At 43.2% G+C, this 19,732-nt stretch overlaps 1 protein-coding gene across 1 annotated transcript in view; it reads left to right on the forward strand.

The window, feature by feature from the left end:
* Positions 1-19,732, forward strand: part of FLT3 (fms related receptor tyrosine kinase 3) — a 67,301-nt gene that overhangs the window by 20,239 nt on the left and 27,330 nt on the right. Inside the window, exons 3-9 of the mRNA XM_043892425.1 lie at positions 433-635; positions 4,019-4,134; positions 9,013-9,142; positions 12,264-12,391; positions 13,055-13,194; positions 13,292-13,445; positions 14,690-14,858. Of these exons, the coding sequence (XP_043748360.1) occupies positions 433-635; positions 4,019-4,134; positions 9,013-9,142; positions 12,264-12,391; positions 13,055-13,194; positions 13,292-13,445; positions 14,690-14,858 (1,040 nt within the window). The remainder of the gene's footprint in view (positions 1-432; positions 636-4,018; positions 4,135-9,012; positions 9,143-12,263; positions 12,392-13,054; positions 13,195-13,291; positions 13,446-14,689; positions 14,859-19,732) is intronic.

Here is a 19,732-nt window from a genome sequence, read left to right on the forward strand (position 1 = left end):
TGACCGCATGGACTGCAGCACACCAGGCTCCCCTGCCCATCATCTCCTGGAGGATGGTGAAACTTGTTCATTGAGTCAGTGATGCTATCCAAACATCTCATCCTCTGCTGCCCTTTTCTGAACTTGGGGGTAGCACAGTCTATAAAGCATTTTTATAAATGCTTTATAAAATATAGAGCACTATAAAGCACTTTAACAAACAGTCTATAGAGCATTTTTAGAAATGCAGCCTAAAATTATCTGTCTTTTCCTTAGAGAATTATCACTAATACGACTTTTAGTCAGTGATATGTCCTCCATGGGCTATGATGCGCTTGGGTGTTGTATGCAGTTGAAATCAACATGTAGGTATTTGGCAAAGCTTCCAGCTAAAAGGAAAAGTTATTAAACCTGCACTTGTAGTAAACTCACATTGTTTCATCGATGACGCAGGCGTCAGAATCCCGGGAAGACCTGGCGTGTGCCTTGAGGCCCGAGGGTACAGAAGCCATCTATGAAGCGGCCACGGTGCAGGTGGACATGGCTGCATCCATCACGCTGCAAGTGCTGGTCCCCACCCCAGGGAACACTTCCTGTCTCTGGGTTTTTAAACACAGCCACCTAAACTGCCAGCCACACTTCGATTTACAAAACAGGTAAGCGGGAGCCAGGGCAGCAATGTGTAACCACAGGAGTTTTTGGAGGAATACTTTCTTCCCATAAAAAAAAGACATTCTTGCTTCATTTGCAGTTTCTTTTCAAACTTCTGTAGACATCCATTGTAACTCTTATCTCCAGTGAAATAAAGTGAACCAAAAAATTAGGGCATGGATTCATGACATTTTATAGCAGTCAAAATGCACAGGGTAAGCAACACAAAAAGTGAGTCCTAATGTAAACTACGGACTGTAGTTAATATCAGTATCGGTTCATCACTTGTAGCAAATACACCACACATATGCAAGATGTTAGTAATAGGAAAACTGGGGTTGGTGGGGGGAATGGGAAGGGATGTGTTCGGGATATCTGTGTTTTCCCATAAATGTAAAATTGTACTAAAAAATAAAGTCTATTAATTTAAAAAGTTATATAGACATATATGGTATATTTTGGGCCTAAGAAGGGCTTCCCAGGTGATGCTAGTGGTAAAGAATCCACCTGCCAATGCAGGAGACATAGGAGATGCAGGTTCGATCCGTGGGTCGGAAAGATCCCTTGGAGGAGGAAATGGCAACCCACTCCAGTATTCTTCCCTGGGAAATCCCATGGACAGAGGAACCTGGCAGGCCACAGTCCATGGAGTTGGACATGACTGAGAGACTGAGCAGCCAGGGCCTAAGAACGTAGTGATAGCTGACAAAATGTAAAACAAGTAGTGAACAGATTGTGCGGGATTTTAAAGGTGGCTTGTTTTTCAAAAATTTTATTTATTTATTTTATTTTTGGCTCCACTGGATCTTCATGGCTATGCGTGGATTTTCTCTAGTTGATGCGGGTGGCGGCTTCTCTCTCACTGTAGTGCAAGGGCCTCTCATTGCAGTGGCTTCTCTTGCTGGATCACACAGGCTCCAGAGTGCGGGCTCAGTGGTTGTGGCACATGGGCTCGGTTGCCTTACAGGATGTGTATTCTTCCCAGACCAGGGATCAAACCCAAATCCCTTGCATCGGCAGGCAGATTATAAACCACTGGACCACCAGGGAATTCCAATGGCTTGTGTGTTTTCATTTTATTTTGTCTTAAAGATAAAAAATTAGAAAATTTCTCTTCCATTCTGGTTAAAGTAGCAAAGAGCTTACTAGTTAAAGTAGTGAGAAACTTCTTTCTGGGAATTGCTGGCCTGTTTTGTTTCCCAGAATGATGAGCAGAATTGCAATGTGTGTGATACCATGAAACATTAGAAACTGACTTCTGTGTGGCGAGCATTAGTGTCAGGATCCAGAAACATGTCTTAAGATTGACAGCAAAGCCCTGAATCTAACCCTGTGCTGACTGCAGCCCCTGCTGTCCACGTCCAGGGAGGGTAGGAAGCAGGGGGCACGGGCCATTTGAATGCCCACTTACTAATTCTACACTGCTTTATTCTCTAATTCTTGGGTTGCTCTGGCATCCCAAAACTGTAGCAGAGGCATTGTCTTTCTAGAAGCAATGCAGAAAACAGCCCCTCAATGACCCAAAGAGTGCTCCATGCCGCCTACCTGGGACATGGGAGAACACCCATGACTGGGTTGTACCAAGGATTCGAATTTGTTTCTATAAGGTCAGACCAACATTGAAGTAGTTTTCAGGCCAGTAGCTATAATTCTGAAGTCTGGTTCTAAACCTTAGAGCACATTCATTTTCCTTTCCTCTTTTGAGGCCGTATTACTCACTTCTCTTTTTTTGCTTACGTTTACCTTGGGGTTAAAGCAAAGCATTAAGAATTTTGCCTTAAAGAAACGTTCCAGTAATTTTATTAAAATCTAATACCACACGATTTTACCACTCTGTGTATGCTAAAAAGCAGGTAAATGATCATTTTTTCTGCACACCACAGAATTCCAGCAAAACAAAATGAAATCTCTTCTTAGAGACTCATATATATACATATATATTATTTATATAGATAGATAGGTATATAGACATATAGATATGCATATATGAAATGCCACAGCAGCTCCTGGAGTGAGACCAAAAAGAAAAGTAAAAAATAAGTGTTCTTTTTTACTCTGCTGAAAGATTGCCCTTTTTTGTTGTAGGTCAGGCAGCCAAAGTCATAGGTCTTTTGTGGGTTAGTTAACCTAGTACCAAGACATTTTTAGAAACTTCTCCATAGCAAAGAGTTATAGAATTTAAGGGCTTCCCAGGTGGTGCAGTGGTAAAGAATCGGCCTGCCAATACAGGAGACACAAGAGACAAGGGTTCGACCCCTGGGTTGGGAAGAGCCCCTGGAGAAGGCAATGGCAACCCACTCCAGTATTCTTACCTGGAGAATCCCATGGACAAAGGAGCCTGGTGAGCTACAGTCCATGGGGTCGCAAAGAGTCAAGACACAACTGAGCACACACCTGTGCATGCACACACACTCACACAGAAATTAAATCTGCTCTCAGACTCATAACCAGACAGATCTGATAACCATCTCAGAGTTTTGTATGAGATACCCAAGAGTTCACACATGATACTAGGAATGTGAAGAGTTCAGAGAAAGAAAGCACGTCAAAATGCCTGCATGAGCAAAAAATACATATTTGTTGTTGTTTTTTGGTTGTTAAGTCATGTCCGACTCTTTGTGACCCCATGGACTGTAACCCGCCAGTCTGCTCTGTCCATGGGGATTCTCCAGGCAAGAATACTGGAGTGGGTTGCCATGCCGTCCTCCAGGGGATCTTCCTGACCCAGGGATTGAACCCACATCTCTTACATCTTCTTCATTGGCAGGCAGGTTCTTTACCACTAGTGCCACCTGGGAAACGAAGGCCCCTAGCCAGATTGATCTTTACCAAGTATCTGAAAACTTAGAAATACTCACATTGAGACATCTCTCTCCTTACATCCATGTGATGTATCAGTGTAATTATTATCTCATAGGAAAATGCTTTGTGTCTGATTTTACTCGAATTCTTCCCTCTGGAGGGATGGGGTACAAAACGGACTGTTCTTAGTCTCAGCACATCTTGCTTGTTCCGTCGTGTGGTTCTGCAAATGGGGCCCCAAGGCATGTGACCAGGTGACTGGCACCTGGATGCTTTGTCATTGGCAGGAATGATGCCCTGCTACCAAGGAAGGCATCCCACCAAGTCTATGTGGTTTTGGCGGGAGTTTTCCCTCCAAGGGACTCGGGCAGCATGAGGTGAAGGCACACACTCCCCAGGGAGGGACCGGATCAAGGTCGCGGTCAAACTAACAAGGCCCAAGCTGAGTGTCAGGCGCAGGACAGGAGCTTTGTTCTCCACGGAGATGAACCAGAGCTGCCCAACTGCCTTCTGACTCAGTGTGAAATTTGATGGTTTTTGTTTCACACGTTTTCCAGATTAACCAGTTCTCTTTCTTGTGTTTCAGAGGAGTTTTTTCCATGGTCATTTTGAAAATGACAGAAACCCAAGCTGGAGAATACCGCCTTTTGATTCAGAGTGCAGCTAACAATTACACAGTATTGTTTACAGTGAGTATAAGAAGTAAGTGCCATTTGCTCCTAGGTTTCCTCAATATTCTAAAGGGGTGGTTGGAATCCAAGAGCTCTTACCAGGTGCCCCAGACAGTTTAACCAGGTTTCCCTCGACATGTGGCTGAATTAATTGAACTCACTTCAACCTCCCCCATCACCTGTTGAGACTCTGCTGTGACCCACAGACTGAGAGTGAGTGCTCTTCAGAACCTCTATTTTAGGGATCCCCATTTTTTTTTCACTGTCAGACGGATGACAAAGAAGTGGAAAGCATTTTGACCTTTGAGTCAGAAGACCTGAGTCCTTTTTCTGGATCTGATGTGACCGCTTTGGGTGGGTCATGGCATCTTCTCTGAGCCAATGGGGATACACAGACATATCTCACAGGATCGCAGGAGCTTAGGCAACAAGAATGTCTGTGTCTGCACTGTCCGGCAAGGTAGCCACTGGCCACAGGTGGCTGGTGAACACTTGAAATATAGCCAGTGTGACTGGGCACCAAAGTTGTCACTTTCTTTAATTTTAATTGATTGAAAGTTGAATTTAGATAACCATATGGAGCTGGTGGCTGCTGTGTTCATCGCAACGCCCCCATCGCTATGCAGACCATCAGGAGCAAGGCAGAGGTTCTCACCCGGGGTTTTGGGGGGCCAGGGGAGGACGGGGACACGCTGTGCAGTTGGCAAAACCACCTCCGGCATGTCTTCTGGCTTCTCCTTGTCTCCACCGATTTCTGCCAGGCCTCGAGGTTGTGCAGACTCAGCCCTGTACCCCCTCCCCCCAACTGCTTTACCCCACATGACAAACGGGGACTAGAGGTGTATGTCCACATGGGTCCCGCTGCCTTTAGGGGCCAGGGCAGCACTCCAGAACCTCTGGTTCATCCACGGTAAATCAAGCTCCCTGGCTGCACCTTGGTGTGACTTGCGGGCGGCGGGTGCAGTACCTGTGTGTCCCGGCCCATAGCGGTGCAGGGCCCAACGACAGGAGGCTGAGCTTGGCCAGGTCTGCACTCGCGGCCTCCCTGCCCTGGGTCTTGCAGTCAGAGCTGCAAGCAGCAGAGCCATTTAGATTCCCACAAGGCTCATCTGAATGGGGCTGGGGACACGGTGTTAGGCTCCAAAGTCAGCCTGTCTGGCAAAAGCCAGGCAAAGTCAAAATCGGTCAACATTTGTTTTGAAAAGCCCACCAGTTACTCTGATATGTAAAGAACCGGAGCCCTAGAAGGTCAAAAGTCAAGAGGTACCTCTCACTGCTCTTTGATTTTAGTCTTGTTCCTGACCCCTCCCCAGTCCTCCACTCCCCTCTGAGACAGGAAGCGCTCAGGTTGGAAGAGAATGGGAGATTTTTTGCTCTCTTTCTTTCCCTCTGTTTTTTGCCAAGTGTTGAATTTGTATAAAGTAAATGTGCCTCTGCTGTCTTTATTATACTTAGGGCAACTTTTTTTCACTTAAGATCTACAATGTACAAATGAAAAAGATTTACAATGTAAAAATAGCACAACAATCATTCAAGTAAGTTGCAACTGCTTTTAACGGTGCTGCTGGGTGGTGGGATTCAAAAAAATCAGGTGGGTTAGACTTGGCAGCAGTCAACATGAAAAAGAGGAAAGGGTTTAGTGAACCACAAGTTCAGTATTAACCAACAGTATGTTATGGTTGCTAAAAAAGGAAATCTGAACCTTGGCAGCATTCACAAAAATGTAATGTCTGGGTTAAGAAAATTCATGGAAAATTACTATTTACAGTTCTACATTTTTGGCAGATGAATATTGACAAAACAGAGCCACCAGGATAGGGAAGATCTTGGAATTCCTTAAGTTAGGAGAAGCTAAGTGAATTAAGAATGTTTAGCAAAGAAAAGGAAATATTTTGAGGAAAGCAGAAGATTGATTGCAGTGTAACGTAAAGGAAATTCTTCTGATGTGAGTCAGGAAACCTGGGCTAACTAGTTAAAAACATCTTCGATGGCCGTGGTCTTCCTTAACCTCAGGATGATTTTAAATATTGGAAAGATTTTCCCATGGAAGCAAAGCTTCACTTAAAAAAAAAAATTGCTCTAGAGGGTAGACTTGGGACCACTGGTCAGAAGCTACAGGAAGAGATGGTAAAAACTACGATACAATGGGAAAAGATGTTTGTAATTCACATAATCAACAAGGATTGAATAGTCATAATAGGTAAAGAACTTCTATAAATCAATAAGAAAAAAAACTAGTAGAAAAGTAAAAGATATGAGTAGGTATTTCACTGTATAGTAAAAATATTAAATTAATAGCTGAGACATGCAAATTAAGACCACAGTGAAGGGCTTCCCTGGTGGCTCAGGGGATAAGAATCCGCTAGCCAAGGCAGGAGACATAGGTTCGGTCCCTGATGCCATGAGATGATGCCACACGCCTTGGAGCAGCTAAGCCTGAGCACCGCAACTAATGAGCCTGTGCCCTAGAGCCAAGGAGCCACAACAACTGAAGCCTGTATGTTCTAGAGTCCGTGCTCTGCAACAAGGGAAGCCACCGCAAGAAGAAGCCCGTGCACCGCTACGGGACAGAAGGCCCCGCTCGCTGAAACTAGAGAAAAGCCTGCTCAGCAACAAAGATCCAGCACGGCCAAAAATAAATAAAAAATAAATATATTTTAAATTATCTTAAAAAAGACCACAATGACATATGATTTTATACCCACCGGATGGTTGGAAACAAATTGTCACTGTGCGTGGATCCACACCGTAGGAATCAGAAGTTGCACTCCAAGGTCTATTGTTAAAGGAATGTACACACCTGACTTGGTAGAAATGCATAGGATGTTCATAGCACCACTGTTGGTGATTCAAACTACAAGAAACACCCAAATGTCCCCTGCAAGAAGATGGAACAGTAGACTGTGATATATCCACCAGTGGAACACAAGGTAGTGGTAGCAAAATGAATTAAGCATCAGTTCAGTTCAGTTGCTCAGTCGTGTCTGACTCTGACCCCATGGACTGCAGCACACCAGGCCTCCCTGTCCATCACCAACTCCTGGAGCTTACTCAAACTCATGTCCATTGAGTCCATGATGCCATCCAACCATCTCATCCTCTGTTGTCCCCTTCTCCTCCCGCCTTCAGTCTTTCCCAGCATCAGGGTCTTTTCGAATGAGTCAGCTCTTCGCATCACGTGGCCAAAGTTTTGGAGTTTCAGCTTCAGCATCAGTCCTTCCAATGAATATTCAGGACTGATTTCCTTTAGGATGGATTGGTTGGATCTCCTTGCAGTCCAAGGGACTCTCAAGAGTCTTCTCCAACATCACAGTTCAAAAGCATCAATTCTTCAGCTCTCAGCATTCTTTGTAGTCCAGCTCTCACATCCATACATGACCACTGGAAAAACCAAAGCTTTGACTAGACGGACCTTTGTTGGCAAAGTAAATATCTCTGCTTTTTAACATGCTGTCTAGGTTAGTCATAACTTTCTTCCAAGGAGTAAGCGTCTTTGAATTTCATGGTTGCAGTCACCATCTGCAGTGATTTTGGAGCCTCCCAAAATAAAGTCTGTCACTATTTCCACTGTTTCCCCATTCATTTGCCATGAAGTGATGGGACCAGATTCCATGATCTTAGTTTTCTGAATGTTGAGTTTTAAGCCAACTTTTTCACTCTCCTCTTTCCCTTTCATCAAGAGTTTTGAATTAAGCATAGCTACATGCATGCAAAACCATGGATGAGTCTTAAGGTTGGATGAATAACTAAAATTGTGAAGGACTGCATATTGAGTGACTGCACATGTTGAAGCCCAGAAACAAGCAAACAAACCAATATATTGTTTGGGGCCACCCATCTATGTGGTACAGACATTTTTTAAAGTTTGAGAATGACAAACACAAAATTCAGGATAAAGTTAACCTAGGGTTGAGACATGGAGAGAAACACGAAAGTAGATTCAAAGGTATTTATGATTATTCCAGTTATTAAGTAGAGCATGGGTCCATGGATCTTCATTTTTATTTATTATGCTTCAGAATTTACTCTTTGTCTATCTTTGGTGTATATATATGCATATATGCATATATATATAAAGTATTATGGTATTTTAGAACAATTGATTATAAGGAAGAAGATTGAAATTTAGCATTTTTTCTTTAAAAAAAAAAGGTTCCAAACTGGAAGGATCTACTCTGGGAGGTCATGAACTTCTGTCGCTAAGGGTTCCAAGCAGAAGTAGAGTTGATATGATAAGCACCGTGGGGAGGGGGAGGGGAAGATAGGAGGAAGGGGGCGGGGAGGTTCAATGTGAATAAGAGGTTAAAATAAACCTCTTAATTGTGTTTCAATTCTATCTCCATTTGACTATACTTCTGCCTAGTTCTAGATAAAATTGTGGGCAGAAAGTGTTAGTTGCTCAGTCGTGTCCAACTCTTTGCAACCCCATGAACTGTAGCCCACCAGATTCCTCTGTCCATGGGGATTCTCTGGGCAAGAATACTGGAGTGGGTTGCCATTCCCTTCTCCATGTGGGCAGAAAGCTGAGCCTCAAAACTAGATAAGTAAGTGTTATAGACTTTATGTTATTTCTGCTCTTCTTTTTCCCATGTGTATTGATATTTGTGTTTTTACCTGGCTTCCCTCCACTAAACTTTAGTTGTCTTTGGATTCATGAAATAGCCAAAGACATTAGCTAAGAGAATAAATGCCAGTCAGCATTTCAGCCTGAGTTGAGTTTAATATATTGGTGAGGAGGGGCTATGTTATTGTATATATTTGGAGTGGAGTGGAAGATACTGCGATAACATAAGAGATTAACTTTTCTTGATGTAGAATTCTTCTTTTGAGGAGACTAAGACAGTTTTTTAAATGTTTTTCATATGAAACATTTTTAATATTAAAACATGAATAATTTATAATGCTTTAGATACACTGCTTTACACATTAAGAAAACCTTACTTTAGAAAAATGGAAAATCAGGACGCCTTGGTCTGCATCTCAGAGAGTGTTCCAGAACCGACGGTGGAATGGGTGTTCTGCGATTCACAGAGTGACAGGTATGATGTGAGAACGGCTTATGACTTCACTGTTGTGGTCTTTTTCTAATATAGTTGACATCATACTGTATGTACAAGTTGTCACCATGCTAACAAGAAACTTCGCCTTTTAAAGTATGATTGGTGTGGACTTCCCAGGGGGAAAGTGGGGGGTATCTTAGTGAGGGGGCCTTTGGAGCCCCCCATTGGTCATGTCACTGACCTATAGGACCCTCCCTGCATATCACAGGACGTGAATAAACGCCCTTTAAGTTACAGGGTTGTTGACTCTACTGGGGGAAAAAGAAAGGTCCAGGGCTTCCCTGGTGGCTCAGTAGTAAAGGACCATCTGCCAATGCGGAAGAAATGGGTTCGATCCCTGATCAAGCACTTAAGCCCAGGTGTCACGATATTGAACCTGTGCTCCAGAGCTTGGGAGCCACAAGTACTGAGCCCACGCACAGCAACGGCAGAAGCCTGCACCCCCCAGAGCCCGTGCTCCGCAGCAAGAGAATCCACGGCGCTGAGAAGCTGGCGTACCCCAGCTAGAGAGCAGCCCCCAGTCACCATGCTACAGAGAAAGGCCACACACAGCACAGATCCAGCACAGCCAAATAAATAAAGTCATAAATGGTTGTTTAACTTTTTTTTTTTAAAAAAAAGGTCCAGGCTTTTAAATTTTTTACTTTTTAATTTTATCTTATTTGGCTGCACTGGGTCTTAGTTGCAGCGTTCGGGATCTAGTTCCCTGACCAGGAATGGATCCCTGGCCCCCTGCATTGGATGCATGGAGTCTTAGTCGCTGGGCCCCCAGGGAAGTCCCAGGTCCAGGTTTTAGTGTATAATCCCCTATAGGAAAAAAAATCCCCTGTGAATGAATGTTTAATTTGTGCTTATTCCATGTATTCTGGAATAGCAGGTATGATTGTTAGAAGATGCAGAATCTGCCTGGGTCTGAACCCTTCTGTGCTTATACCTGTGTGGCCTTGAACGGGTTATTTAATCCCTTCCCACCTCATTAGAAGTGTGGGGCTAGTAGCGGTCTGAACTTTATTAGGAGCGCTCTGATGAGGAAGTGAATCAGTACACGTGAAACACACAGAACAATGATAGTAAGTAGATAGCAAGTACCTTATAAATGTGTTATACCTAGGTGTCCACAAAGTAAGGATTCATGCTGTTTGAACCAATTAAAATGTACTAAACAACTTTCATTGAAAAATGGGACTAAAAAAAAAAAAGAAAAGAAAAATGGGACTAAAGAGAAGGAGGGGAAAAAAATTAGGTTGCCAAATGATAAAACTGGGATCCTACATTTTGAAGGAAAAAGAGATTACCTATAGATATAAATGCAATGTGTGAACAGAGAAGAAAAAGATTAGAAAGCTACACACAGCAAAATAGTAACATTTGTCATCTCATGGTGGTAGGAATATGGGCAAATTAAAATTCTTTTCTTTGGGTTTTCCTGGATTTTCCAACATTTCTACAATAAGCAATTATTGTTGTCTTAAAGATTAATTATTATTGGGACTTCCCTGACAGTCCAGTGGTTTAGACTCTGATCTTCCAATGCAGGGGACTCAGGTTCCATCCTGGTCAGGGGACTAAGATTTCCCTTACCACTTGGCCAAAAAAAAAAAAAAATTATTATTGTGATTTAAAAAGAATTATTGTTGTCATTTTTAAAATTCAAGGAATAATGTGTAAACAAATGAATATATTTGACTACAGTGATAAAGAGGGGAAAAGTGACTATACACAGAAGCTGTATGTAGTCACAGAAAGCTGTGACTATTTCAAAAGCTGTACCTGCTTTGGGGAAGGTTATAGTTAGGGAGGGGGGAGAGGGCAGGGAGAAGTCCCTCAAATCCCCGTGCGTGTGGTGTGTGCTAAGTTGCGACCCCAGGGACGGTAGCCCAACAGGCTCCTCTGTCCTTGGGGATTCTCCAGGCACGGATACTGGAGTGGGTTCCCGTGCCCTCCAGGGGATGTTATCAAACCTGAGTCTCCTGCACTGCAGGCAGATTCTTTAGCACTGAGCCACTGGGAAGCCCAAATCCCCAGGTGTGGCTGGCCCCTCTCCGGGGACACCACCCTCTCTGCTGTGACCTGTGGGGACCCTGGGCACTTCTGCAACCCTGGCCCCTCTCCGTCTCACTGCCGGTCCTCTTCAGAGCTTCAGAGATACCTACACCTTGTTGCCGTATTAAAACCTAATTGTGCTTTTCCTTTTCTCCATTTTCTCCACCCCCGCCCCCGCTTTTCTGTCTTTTCTCAGTTCTTCCATTCGTTTTCTCTGTTTAACAACAACCAAGAGGTCACCAGACACGAAATCTTTTTTTTAATTAATTTTTATTGTAGCATAGTTGCTTCACCGTGTTGTGTCTAGTGTGCTGCAAAGCGAATCTGACATACGCGTACAAGTATCCCCTCACTTTTGGATTTCCTCACCGATCAGGTCACCTCAGAGCATTAGGTAGAGTTCCCTGAGCTATACAGTATGTTCTCATTTGTTGTTTAGTCGCTAAGTTGTGTTCAACTCTTTTGTGACCCCATGGACTGTAGCCCGCCCGGCTCCTCTGTCCACGGGGTTTCCCAGGCAAGAACACTGGAGTGGGTCAAGCCATTCCCTTCTCCAGGGGTCTTCCCGAGCCAGAGACTGAACCCTTGTCTCCTGCATTTTCAGGCGGATTCTTTACCTCTGAGCCACCAGGAAAGCCCATGTTCTCATTAGTTATCTGTTTTATACATACTGTTACCTATTTTACACATGCTGTTTTCTATTTTATACAGACCATCAATAGTGTATATATGTCAGTCCCAATCTTCCAGTTCCTCCCACCCCCCTTTCCCCTTTAGTATCCATACTTTTCTCAAAACTTTTTGAACTCTTATTATGTGATTCTCTCCAGCGTTACTCTAATTAGGTGAGGTGATGAATAACTAACTAGTTCCCTTAAGAACTCCGTGGGTGGTGCGGGTACCATCAGTATGAATTGGTTTGCCTATGACCTGCTCCTATCTTTATTTTCTTATCAGGCTGTTAAACTCTACAACCTTTTATCTGGTTCTTCTCCTGAATACTCGCTTGTCACTTTAAAAGGTGTTTAGTCAACTGACATGTCTTTTTTAATTGCAGCTGTAGAGGAGAGAGTCCAGCTGTCGTCACAAAGGAGGAGAGCGTCCTCCATGAGTTATTTGGAACAGATATCAGGTGCTGTGCAAGAAATGAGCTGGGCAGGGAATGTACCAAGCTCTTCACTATAGGTAAGACCATGACATTGTGTCCGTCTGTTTTCTGTGATAGTTCCTCGGAGACAGTCTGGGACTAATCATCACCCCTTAGGTCCTCACTCAGTTTCAAAAATGCTGTAGTCCCTTCAGGCCATTTTCAGTGTAATATTATGGATTCTTTCTGTGCTCATTTCTTCATAAAAGACAACTTAATCTCTGAAAGATCTTTTTATTTTGGGATAGTTGGTAACATTTAAGATGCCATTAAAATCTTTTTTAAAAAAATGTATTTATTTCTTTTTGGCTGTGCTGGGTCTTTGTTGGTGCACCGGCTTTTCTCTAGCTGCGGCAAATGGGGGGCTACTCTGTAGCTGTGGTGCATGGACCTCTCATTGTGGTAGCTTCTCTTGTTATGTAGCACAGGCTCTAGGGCGTGTGGGCTTCAGTAGTTGCAGCTCCCAGGCTCTAGAGCAGAAGCTCAGTAGTTGTGACCCATGGACTTAGTTGCTCCACAGCATGTGGGATCTTCCTGGACCAGGGATGGAACCTGTGTCTCAGGCGGATTCTCTACCACTGAGCCCCCAGGGAAGCCCTGAGATACCATTAAAACCTTTATTCTGCAGAATGTTCAGGATATATTGTGTGGTGCAAGAGGGAATCACTTTTTTTCTTACCCGCGATTTTTTCATCTTCTAGATCTAAACCAGACTCCTCAGACCACACCGCCACAATTATTTCTTAAAGTAGGGGAACCCTTATGGATAAGGTGCAAAGCCATTCACGTAAACCACGGATTCGGGCTCAGCTGGGAATTAGAGAATAAAGCTCTGGAAGAGGTGAGAGGATGAGCTTGTATTCTGAAATGCAGAAAAATGAACCAAGAATCCAAGTGGAAATCACTCCATTCAAACTCTGTTTTATATTAAAATCTAGGGCAGCTACTTTGAGATGAGTACCTATTCCACAAACAGAACTATGATACGGATTCTGTTTGCTTTTGTATCATCAGTGGGAAGAAACGACACTGGCTATTACACTTGTTCCTCTTCAGAGCATCCCAGTAAATCAGCTTTGGTCACCATCCTAGGTAATGCAGCTGCGCACATAATCTGTACTCGTGTTTTTAGTTGTTTTAGTGTGGAGTGTAACGTAGGTGCTGCACATTCTGCCTTCAGTATAAGGTTAGTATCAAAAAGTTGAGAGAGAAATTGAATTAGGATAACTTTGTGAAATCAATACAAGCTGCCCCCTCCCTTCCTTTTCTGGTTAAACCGAGCCTGAGCCCACTTGAACGCCACTGTTTTTGCACTCATCACATTGTATTGTGACCCTCTGTTTGTGGATTTTTGTCTTCCAGTAGGCTGGAAGGTTCCTAAGGACAGGAATAATCCCTTCTATCCTTGTAGTCGCGGACGTGGCAGAGAGCCAGATGCAAAATGCACCATTAAGAAGCACTTGTTCTAAGAACTACCTGAGAACTGCCCCTTAAGGGCAGAGAGCAGAGGCTGAGAAAGCCCAACACACACTTGTTGTTTAGTCACTCGGTTGTGTCCGACTCTTTTGGGACCCCATGGATTGTAGTCCACCAGGCTCTTCTGTCCATGGGATTCTCCAGGCAAGAATACTGGAGTGGGCAGCCACTTCCTTTTCCAGGGGATATTCCCGACCCAGGGATTGAACCCGTGTCTCCTGCATTGGCAGGTGGATTCTTTACCACTGAGCCTTGAGGAAATGGAAATTTGGGTGGGCTGTGTATGATCAGTAACCCTGCTTTAAGTAATCTCAGAGACTCCAATAATTTCTTTTTTTAAAAAGTGATCTCAGAGAAGGTGGCAGCCTTTAGCCATCTACTTTGAAAATGCTGAGAAATAAAGAGATTCTCTTATCAAATTAACAAGGAAGTATTCCCCAGGGAAACCTTGTGAGTATTACTGGCTAGGCTGTTCTTTCATTTGTGCCCTGAGATTATTTTATGTGGGATAAGTCACGAGGAGGCCATTCTGACTGAGGGATTGTCGGTGGGTCCCTCTGTGTCCACGGTTCACCAGGCTTGGGGAGTCCTCCAACCCCTTGAAATTGTATGCAAAATCAGTAGATGTCTTTATACATTTCTCTGGGAAGAGCATCAATTACTCACATCTAATTCTGAGTGTAATCAGAAGGTGGTATGTTCAGGCTTCTAACTGGGGACAGGACTCATGTGTTTCTTGATAGGCTATCAAATCTCAGTTTTCTTGCATAAAACTGATGAATAAAAATTTATCATCTCAGTATATTTCCATATGAATCTCATTATCTAATTTAGAAATGCATTTTTTTTTTTTTTTACAGAAAAGGGATTTATAAACGTTTCCAAATCAAATGAAGACTATGAAATTGACCAGTATGAAGAGTTTTGTTTTTCTGTCAGGTTTAAAGCATACCCACAAATCAGATGTACATGGACCTTCTCTCGAAAATCATTTCCTTGTGAGCAAAGTGGCCTGGACGATGGGTACAGGTGAGTCCAGGAGGCATCATAATTCTTGGCCAGACCCTTCTGGTTACCTTTGAGCTAATGTGCTATCATGTTGATATGGAAGACGAGGAAACAAGCAGCAGACTTGAGGGCATAATGACAACTCTTTAATCAGTTCAGAGAGTGTAACCTACTCACGAAAAACAGAAAGAACCATTGTCAGTTTGAGTCCGGCATTTTCTGAGTCACCCGATAGTTACTTCCTATTTGAGGGTATGTGCTACTGGTACACGAAGTCTCTCTCAGCCCCTTGGCAGATGACTGAGGAAGTAAAACCCCTGAAAACCAGAAAACACTACCTATAGGTATATTGATTTGAGTTTTCAAAAAACAAACACAGACATAGCCCAAGGATAAATGCTGAAGGAAAATCTCATTTTCCTGGGGGTTTGTCCAACCACACTCAAGTTTCTCTTATGGGAGAAATTCTTCAGTCCCTCTTTGGAAAATAAAAATCAACATGTTTTTAAAGTTGAAGGATAGTTAATTTGCAATGTTATGTTAGTTTCAGGTGTACAGAACAGTGATTCATTTATACACATATTTTTTGTTGTTGTGTAGTTGCTAAGTCATGTCTGATTCTGTTGCAACCCCATAGGCTGTAACCCGCCAGGCTCATCTGCCCATGGGAATTTCCAGGCAAGAATACTGGAATGGGTTGCCATTTCCTTCTCCAGGGGATCTTCCCGACTGGGGGACTGAACCTGAATCTCCTTCATTAGCAGGCGGATTCTTTACCACTGGGAAGGCATCAGGGAAGCCTCTTATACATACATATATTCTTTTTCAGCTCCTTTCCCATTATAGATTATAAGATATTGAGTGCAGTTCCCTGTGCTAACCAGTAGGTCCTGTTGTTATCCTATTTTACATATAGTAGTGGGTATATATTAATCCCAAACTCCGAATTTATCTCTCTTTTTCCCTCAAAAGAACAGCTCTTCCTTGTATATCCTATGGCTCTGATGCTTCCTATCTCTTAAAACTAATCCCTGGTAACAATGGTTTCAGGATAGACTATGAGTGGAGAGGCACCTGTCATGTCTTAAACAAGTCGATGGGTTTATGGTAAACCACTGATTCTCAATGTGAGTCCATAAACCAACTGTATAGGAATCATCTGGGTGGATATTAAAAATGTGGATTCCTTGCTCCCATTTCAGACACGATGAACCAAAATCGGGGCACAACCCCCAAAAGCTACATTTTTTAAAAGAATACTGCACAGTTGATTCTTGTTCCAATTTTTATCACAATATACTGATTCTGCAGTGGTTTTCACCATCAAAATATATTTTTCTTGACATTACAGCTGACTTGCAGAACATGTGGAGCACAGCTGAACGTTGTTCCAAGGTGCCATGTCAGGGCTTGGATTAATCTCCTTTGCTAGTCGCTGGCTGTTGAGTTTAGATGCTAAAGTTCAGTCACAAAAGAAACTACGGTCAAGAGTTGGTTCTCTGGGGTGCACCTGTTACTTTGCCCTTTAATAACCACACTTGAGTAATTTCGGACGCGTACTGCATCCAGAGTCTATGTGTTTAATGAGAAACTCTGGTGATTCCTGTCACAGGTCTCGTCCTGGGCTGTGCGGTACGGATCCACCAGCCACACACGGCTGTTGAGAGCTTGACCTTTGGCTGGTCCCAGTGGAGATGCACTGTGGCTGTAACATGCACACCAGGTTTTTAGGACTTAGTATGAGAAATAGGATGTGAAATATCTCAATAATTTTTATCTTGATTATATGTTAAGATGATAGTATTTTAGATATATTAAGTTCAATAAATCTACCATTACTGTTTACTCCTTTTCACTTTTTTAGGTGGTTAACTGGAAACTTTAAAATTACGTTATGTGGCTTGCATTATATTCCTGTTGGATGGCACAGGTCTAGGAGACGAGTCAGAGTTAAGCTCTTGTCTTCACTTTCACTTTTCACTTTCATGCATTGGAGAAGGAAATGGCAACCCACTCCAGTGTTCTTGCCTGGAGAATCCCAGGGATGTGGTAGCCTTGTGGGACACAACTGAAGCGACTTAGCAGCAGCAGCAGCATCTTTTTAAAAAATGTTTTATTTATTTAATTTTGACTGCACTGGGTCTTTGTTGCTGTGCCCGGGCTTTCTCTAGTTGCAGAGAGTGGTGGCTTCTCTTGGCTCTGGTGCTCAGGCTTCCTATTGAGGTGGCGTCTCTTGTTGAAGAGCCGTGGGCTTCAGGGCATGTTGGATCAGTTGCCCCACGGCATGTGGAATCTTTCCCAGACCAGGGATTGAACCCATGTCCCCTTCATTGGCAGGCGGATTCTTAACCACCAGGGAAATTCAAGCTCTTTTCATCTTGATTCTTCTCTGTTTCCTGATGACCATGCTGTTCTATACCCCAAAGTGATTTGTAGCTGATCTTTGTTTGCTTTTTTATTTTTTAAAAAGACCTTTTAGTTTAGAAGTCAGTTAATTTTTAAAATATTTATTTTATTTATTTATCCAGCTGTGCCAGGTGTTAGCTGAGGCATGTGGGATCTAGTTCCATGACTAGGGATTGAACCCTGTCCCCCTGTATTGGGAGTGTGGCATCTTAGCCACTGGACCACCAGGAAATTCCCTTGTGTGCATTTTAAAAAACACACTATAATGCAGAGTTTGCGTGGAACTGTCTGTCCTCTCTTGCCCAAACCTCCTAACGTTCAAAGCATTCATTTTTAAAGTAATTAAGAAGGCAGCCTTTGGATGGACTCACAGTCCCCTAACTCAGGGCTTCTCAACAACAGACTGTTGACATCCTGGGCTGGGTAATTCTCCACTCAGGGTGCTGGGGGTGGTGGTGGACTCTTTCTTCTGTGTGGTAGGATATTCTGCCGAGTCCCAGCTCTCCACCCCGTGGATGTCAGTAGCCCACTCACCCCACTTGTGACAACTTAAAATATCTGCGGACATTGCTGGATGTCCCCTGGTGGGAAAAAGTTCCTGTGGTGGAGAACCACTGCCTTGGAGGGGGGCGTCACCCCATTGTCATAAGCCCTTATTCTGAACCATCAAACTTCTGAAAGTAGAAGGTAGGGGCTCAGTCCTCCTCCTGCTGGTTGAGTTGACTACTTGTGTGTAGGATGCCCGTGCCACCCCTTTCCCTGTTCTTTGTGGTGTCACCCAGCGTCAGAGAAGCTCTCACTTCTACAGGATTCTCTTGCAAAATTGATTCAAAGAGATAGATGATCAGTTCAATTTAGTTCAACAAATATTCCTTTAATGCCTTCCCAGTGGGCTCAGTGCCGTCAGGGGCTGCAAGCGTGAACAAGGTGATGTCTCCCCCTCAACTCCCTCAAGTTATGCAGGCACATTTCAGTGCCAGGGCCCACCTGGGAGGTCGTTGCTATGTGTGCTGGTGACACCTGGCACCATTCTTAAGATCTGACAGACTCACTGATGAGAGGACCGTGTCTCTGACATATGTGGGTCTCGGGCCAATCTAGTTAATCTAGATGGTTTCATTCCATGACCACAACCTGCACCCCTGACCCCAAGTAGTTATCTTCAAGAGGCACTAAATGGATAAATTAGGGAAGATCTTGACGCCTATAGTGATGTGTACCTCTCACCCCTAGTTACCGGGTGATACAGTTAGCCTCTTGTGTGTTGAATCCCACTGTGGGGATAGGCATTGTTATTTTTCTGTCTTTTTAGAAAGGTGTTGTACAATGCCTTGTGCTATTGTACAAGGCAACAGCTATTTAGTAAATAGTCAACAGCTATTTAGTAAATGAATGAATTCATCATCACCTCCCAGAAATCAATTCAAAATGTGCACTCACCACAACACCTAACACTCAGTGCTTACTTTATTTAAAAAGTTCTTGAAGAGCTACAATATTAATTGATGAAAATGATGCAGTGAGTGTGATGGCCCACTTGACTCACAATGCCAGGTGAGATAGAGCCTCCTCCATCATGAAAGACACTCAAAATATTGAATAAAAGATGAACGACCAAAAAAATTGAGTACGAGTGCTTTCAATGTCTTCTGCTGTCTACATGAGGCTCTATGTTGTAACTGGGGATGCAGAATAAATTCTGAGTTCTTTTCCATTTTTTTATTATAAAAAGTTCCCAATTTATGAATGAACTCAGGGGATAGTACAGTGAGCATCCTTTACCCACCACTCAATTTCAACTATTTAGTCAAACTGAATTTTGTTGATGAAGTACAGAATTTTCATCATGTGGCAGGAGAGGACTTTAGAAGCAAAGTGCCACCAGTTTTTCTGTGTAACCGAAAGGTCTCGTAATAACAGTACTCCTGAAAAAGCTTTGGTGTGGTCGTGTGTGTGCCAGAAATCTAGCAGCTTCCCCCACCTTCACAGCTTCGTTTCTCCAATTTACTTCCTCAAATATTGCACAGAGTTTATTAGGGTTTGCCTTTATGTTTACGTTTTATGAATTGTAACTTTCCAGCAGCCCTGATAACCAGGTCTTGGGAAAAGGTTCTAGGATATTTCGTCTGTTCGTTTGCTTAATTTCATATCTCTGTAGACTTACAAACAAATCTGCCTTAGCTTTTCCTAATTTCATGATTAAACACACACACACCCATCCCCAAAACAACTTATTAGGATGTTATAATTATTTAAATAGTCTCTTCTGAGAGACTCTCCTTAGGCATGCCAGATTTCTGTATTTTCTTTTTTCCTGAAATATATAATTTTCCAACTCTACCAGTCTGAGTTCTGCCCACAACAGGCATTAACTGAGCGCTTCCTGGTACCAGCGGTATGGTGGAGTGTGGGTTCCGGGTGATGAGCCATGGTCCTTCTCAGGACAAACAGAAAGGCCAGCTCTCAAGTCAGTACACGATATGTGATTG

Source organism: Cervus elaphus, chromosome 30, assembly GCF_910594005.1.
Source record: "Cervus elaphus chromosome 30, mCerEla1.1, whole genome shotgun sequence".
Lineage (NCBI taxonomy): Eukaryota > Metazoa > Chordata > Mammalia > Artiodactyla > Cervidae > Cervus > Cervus elaphus.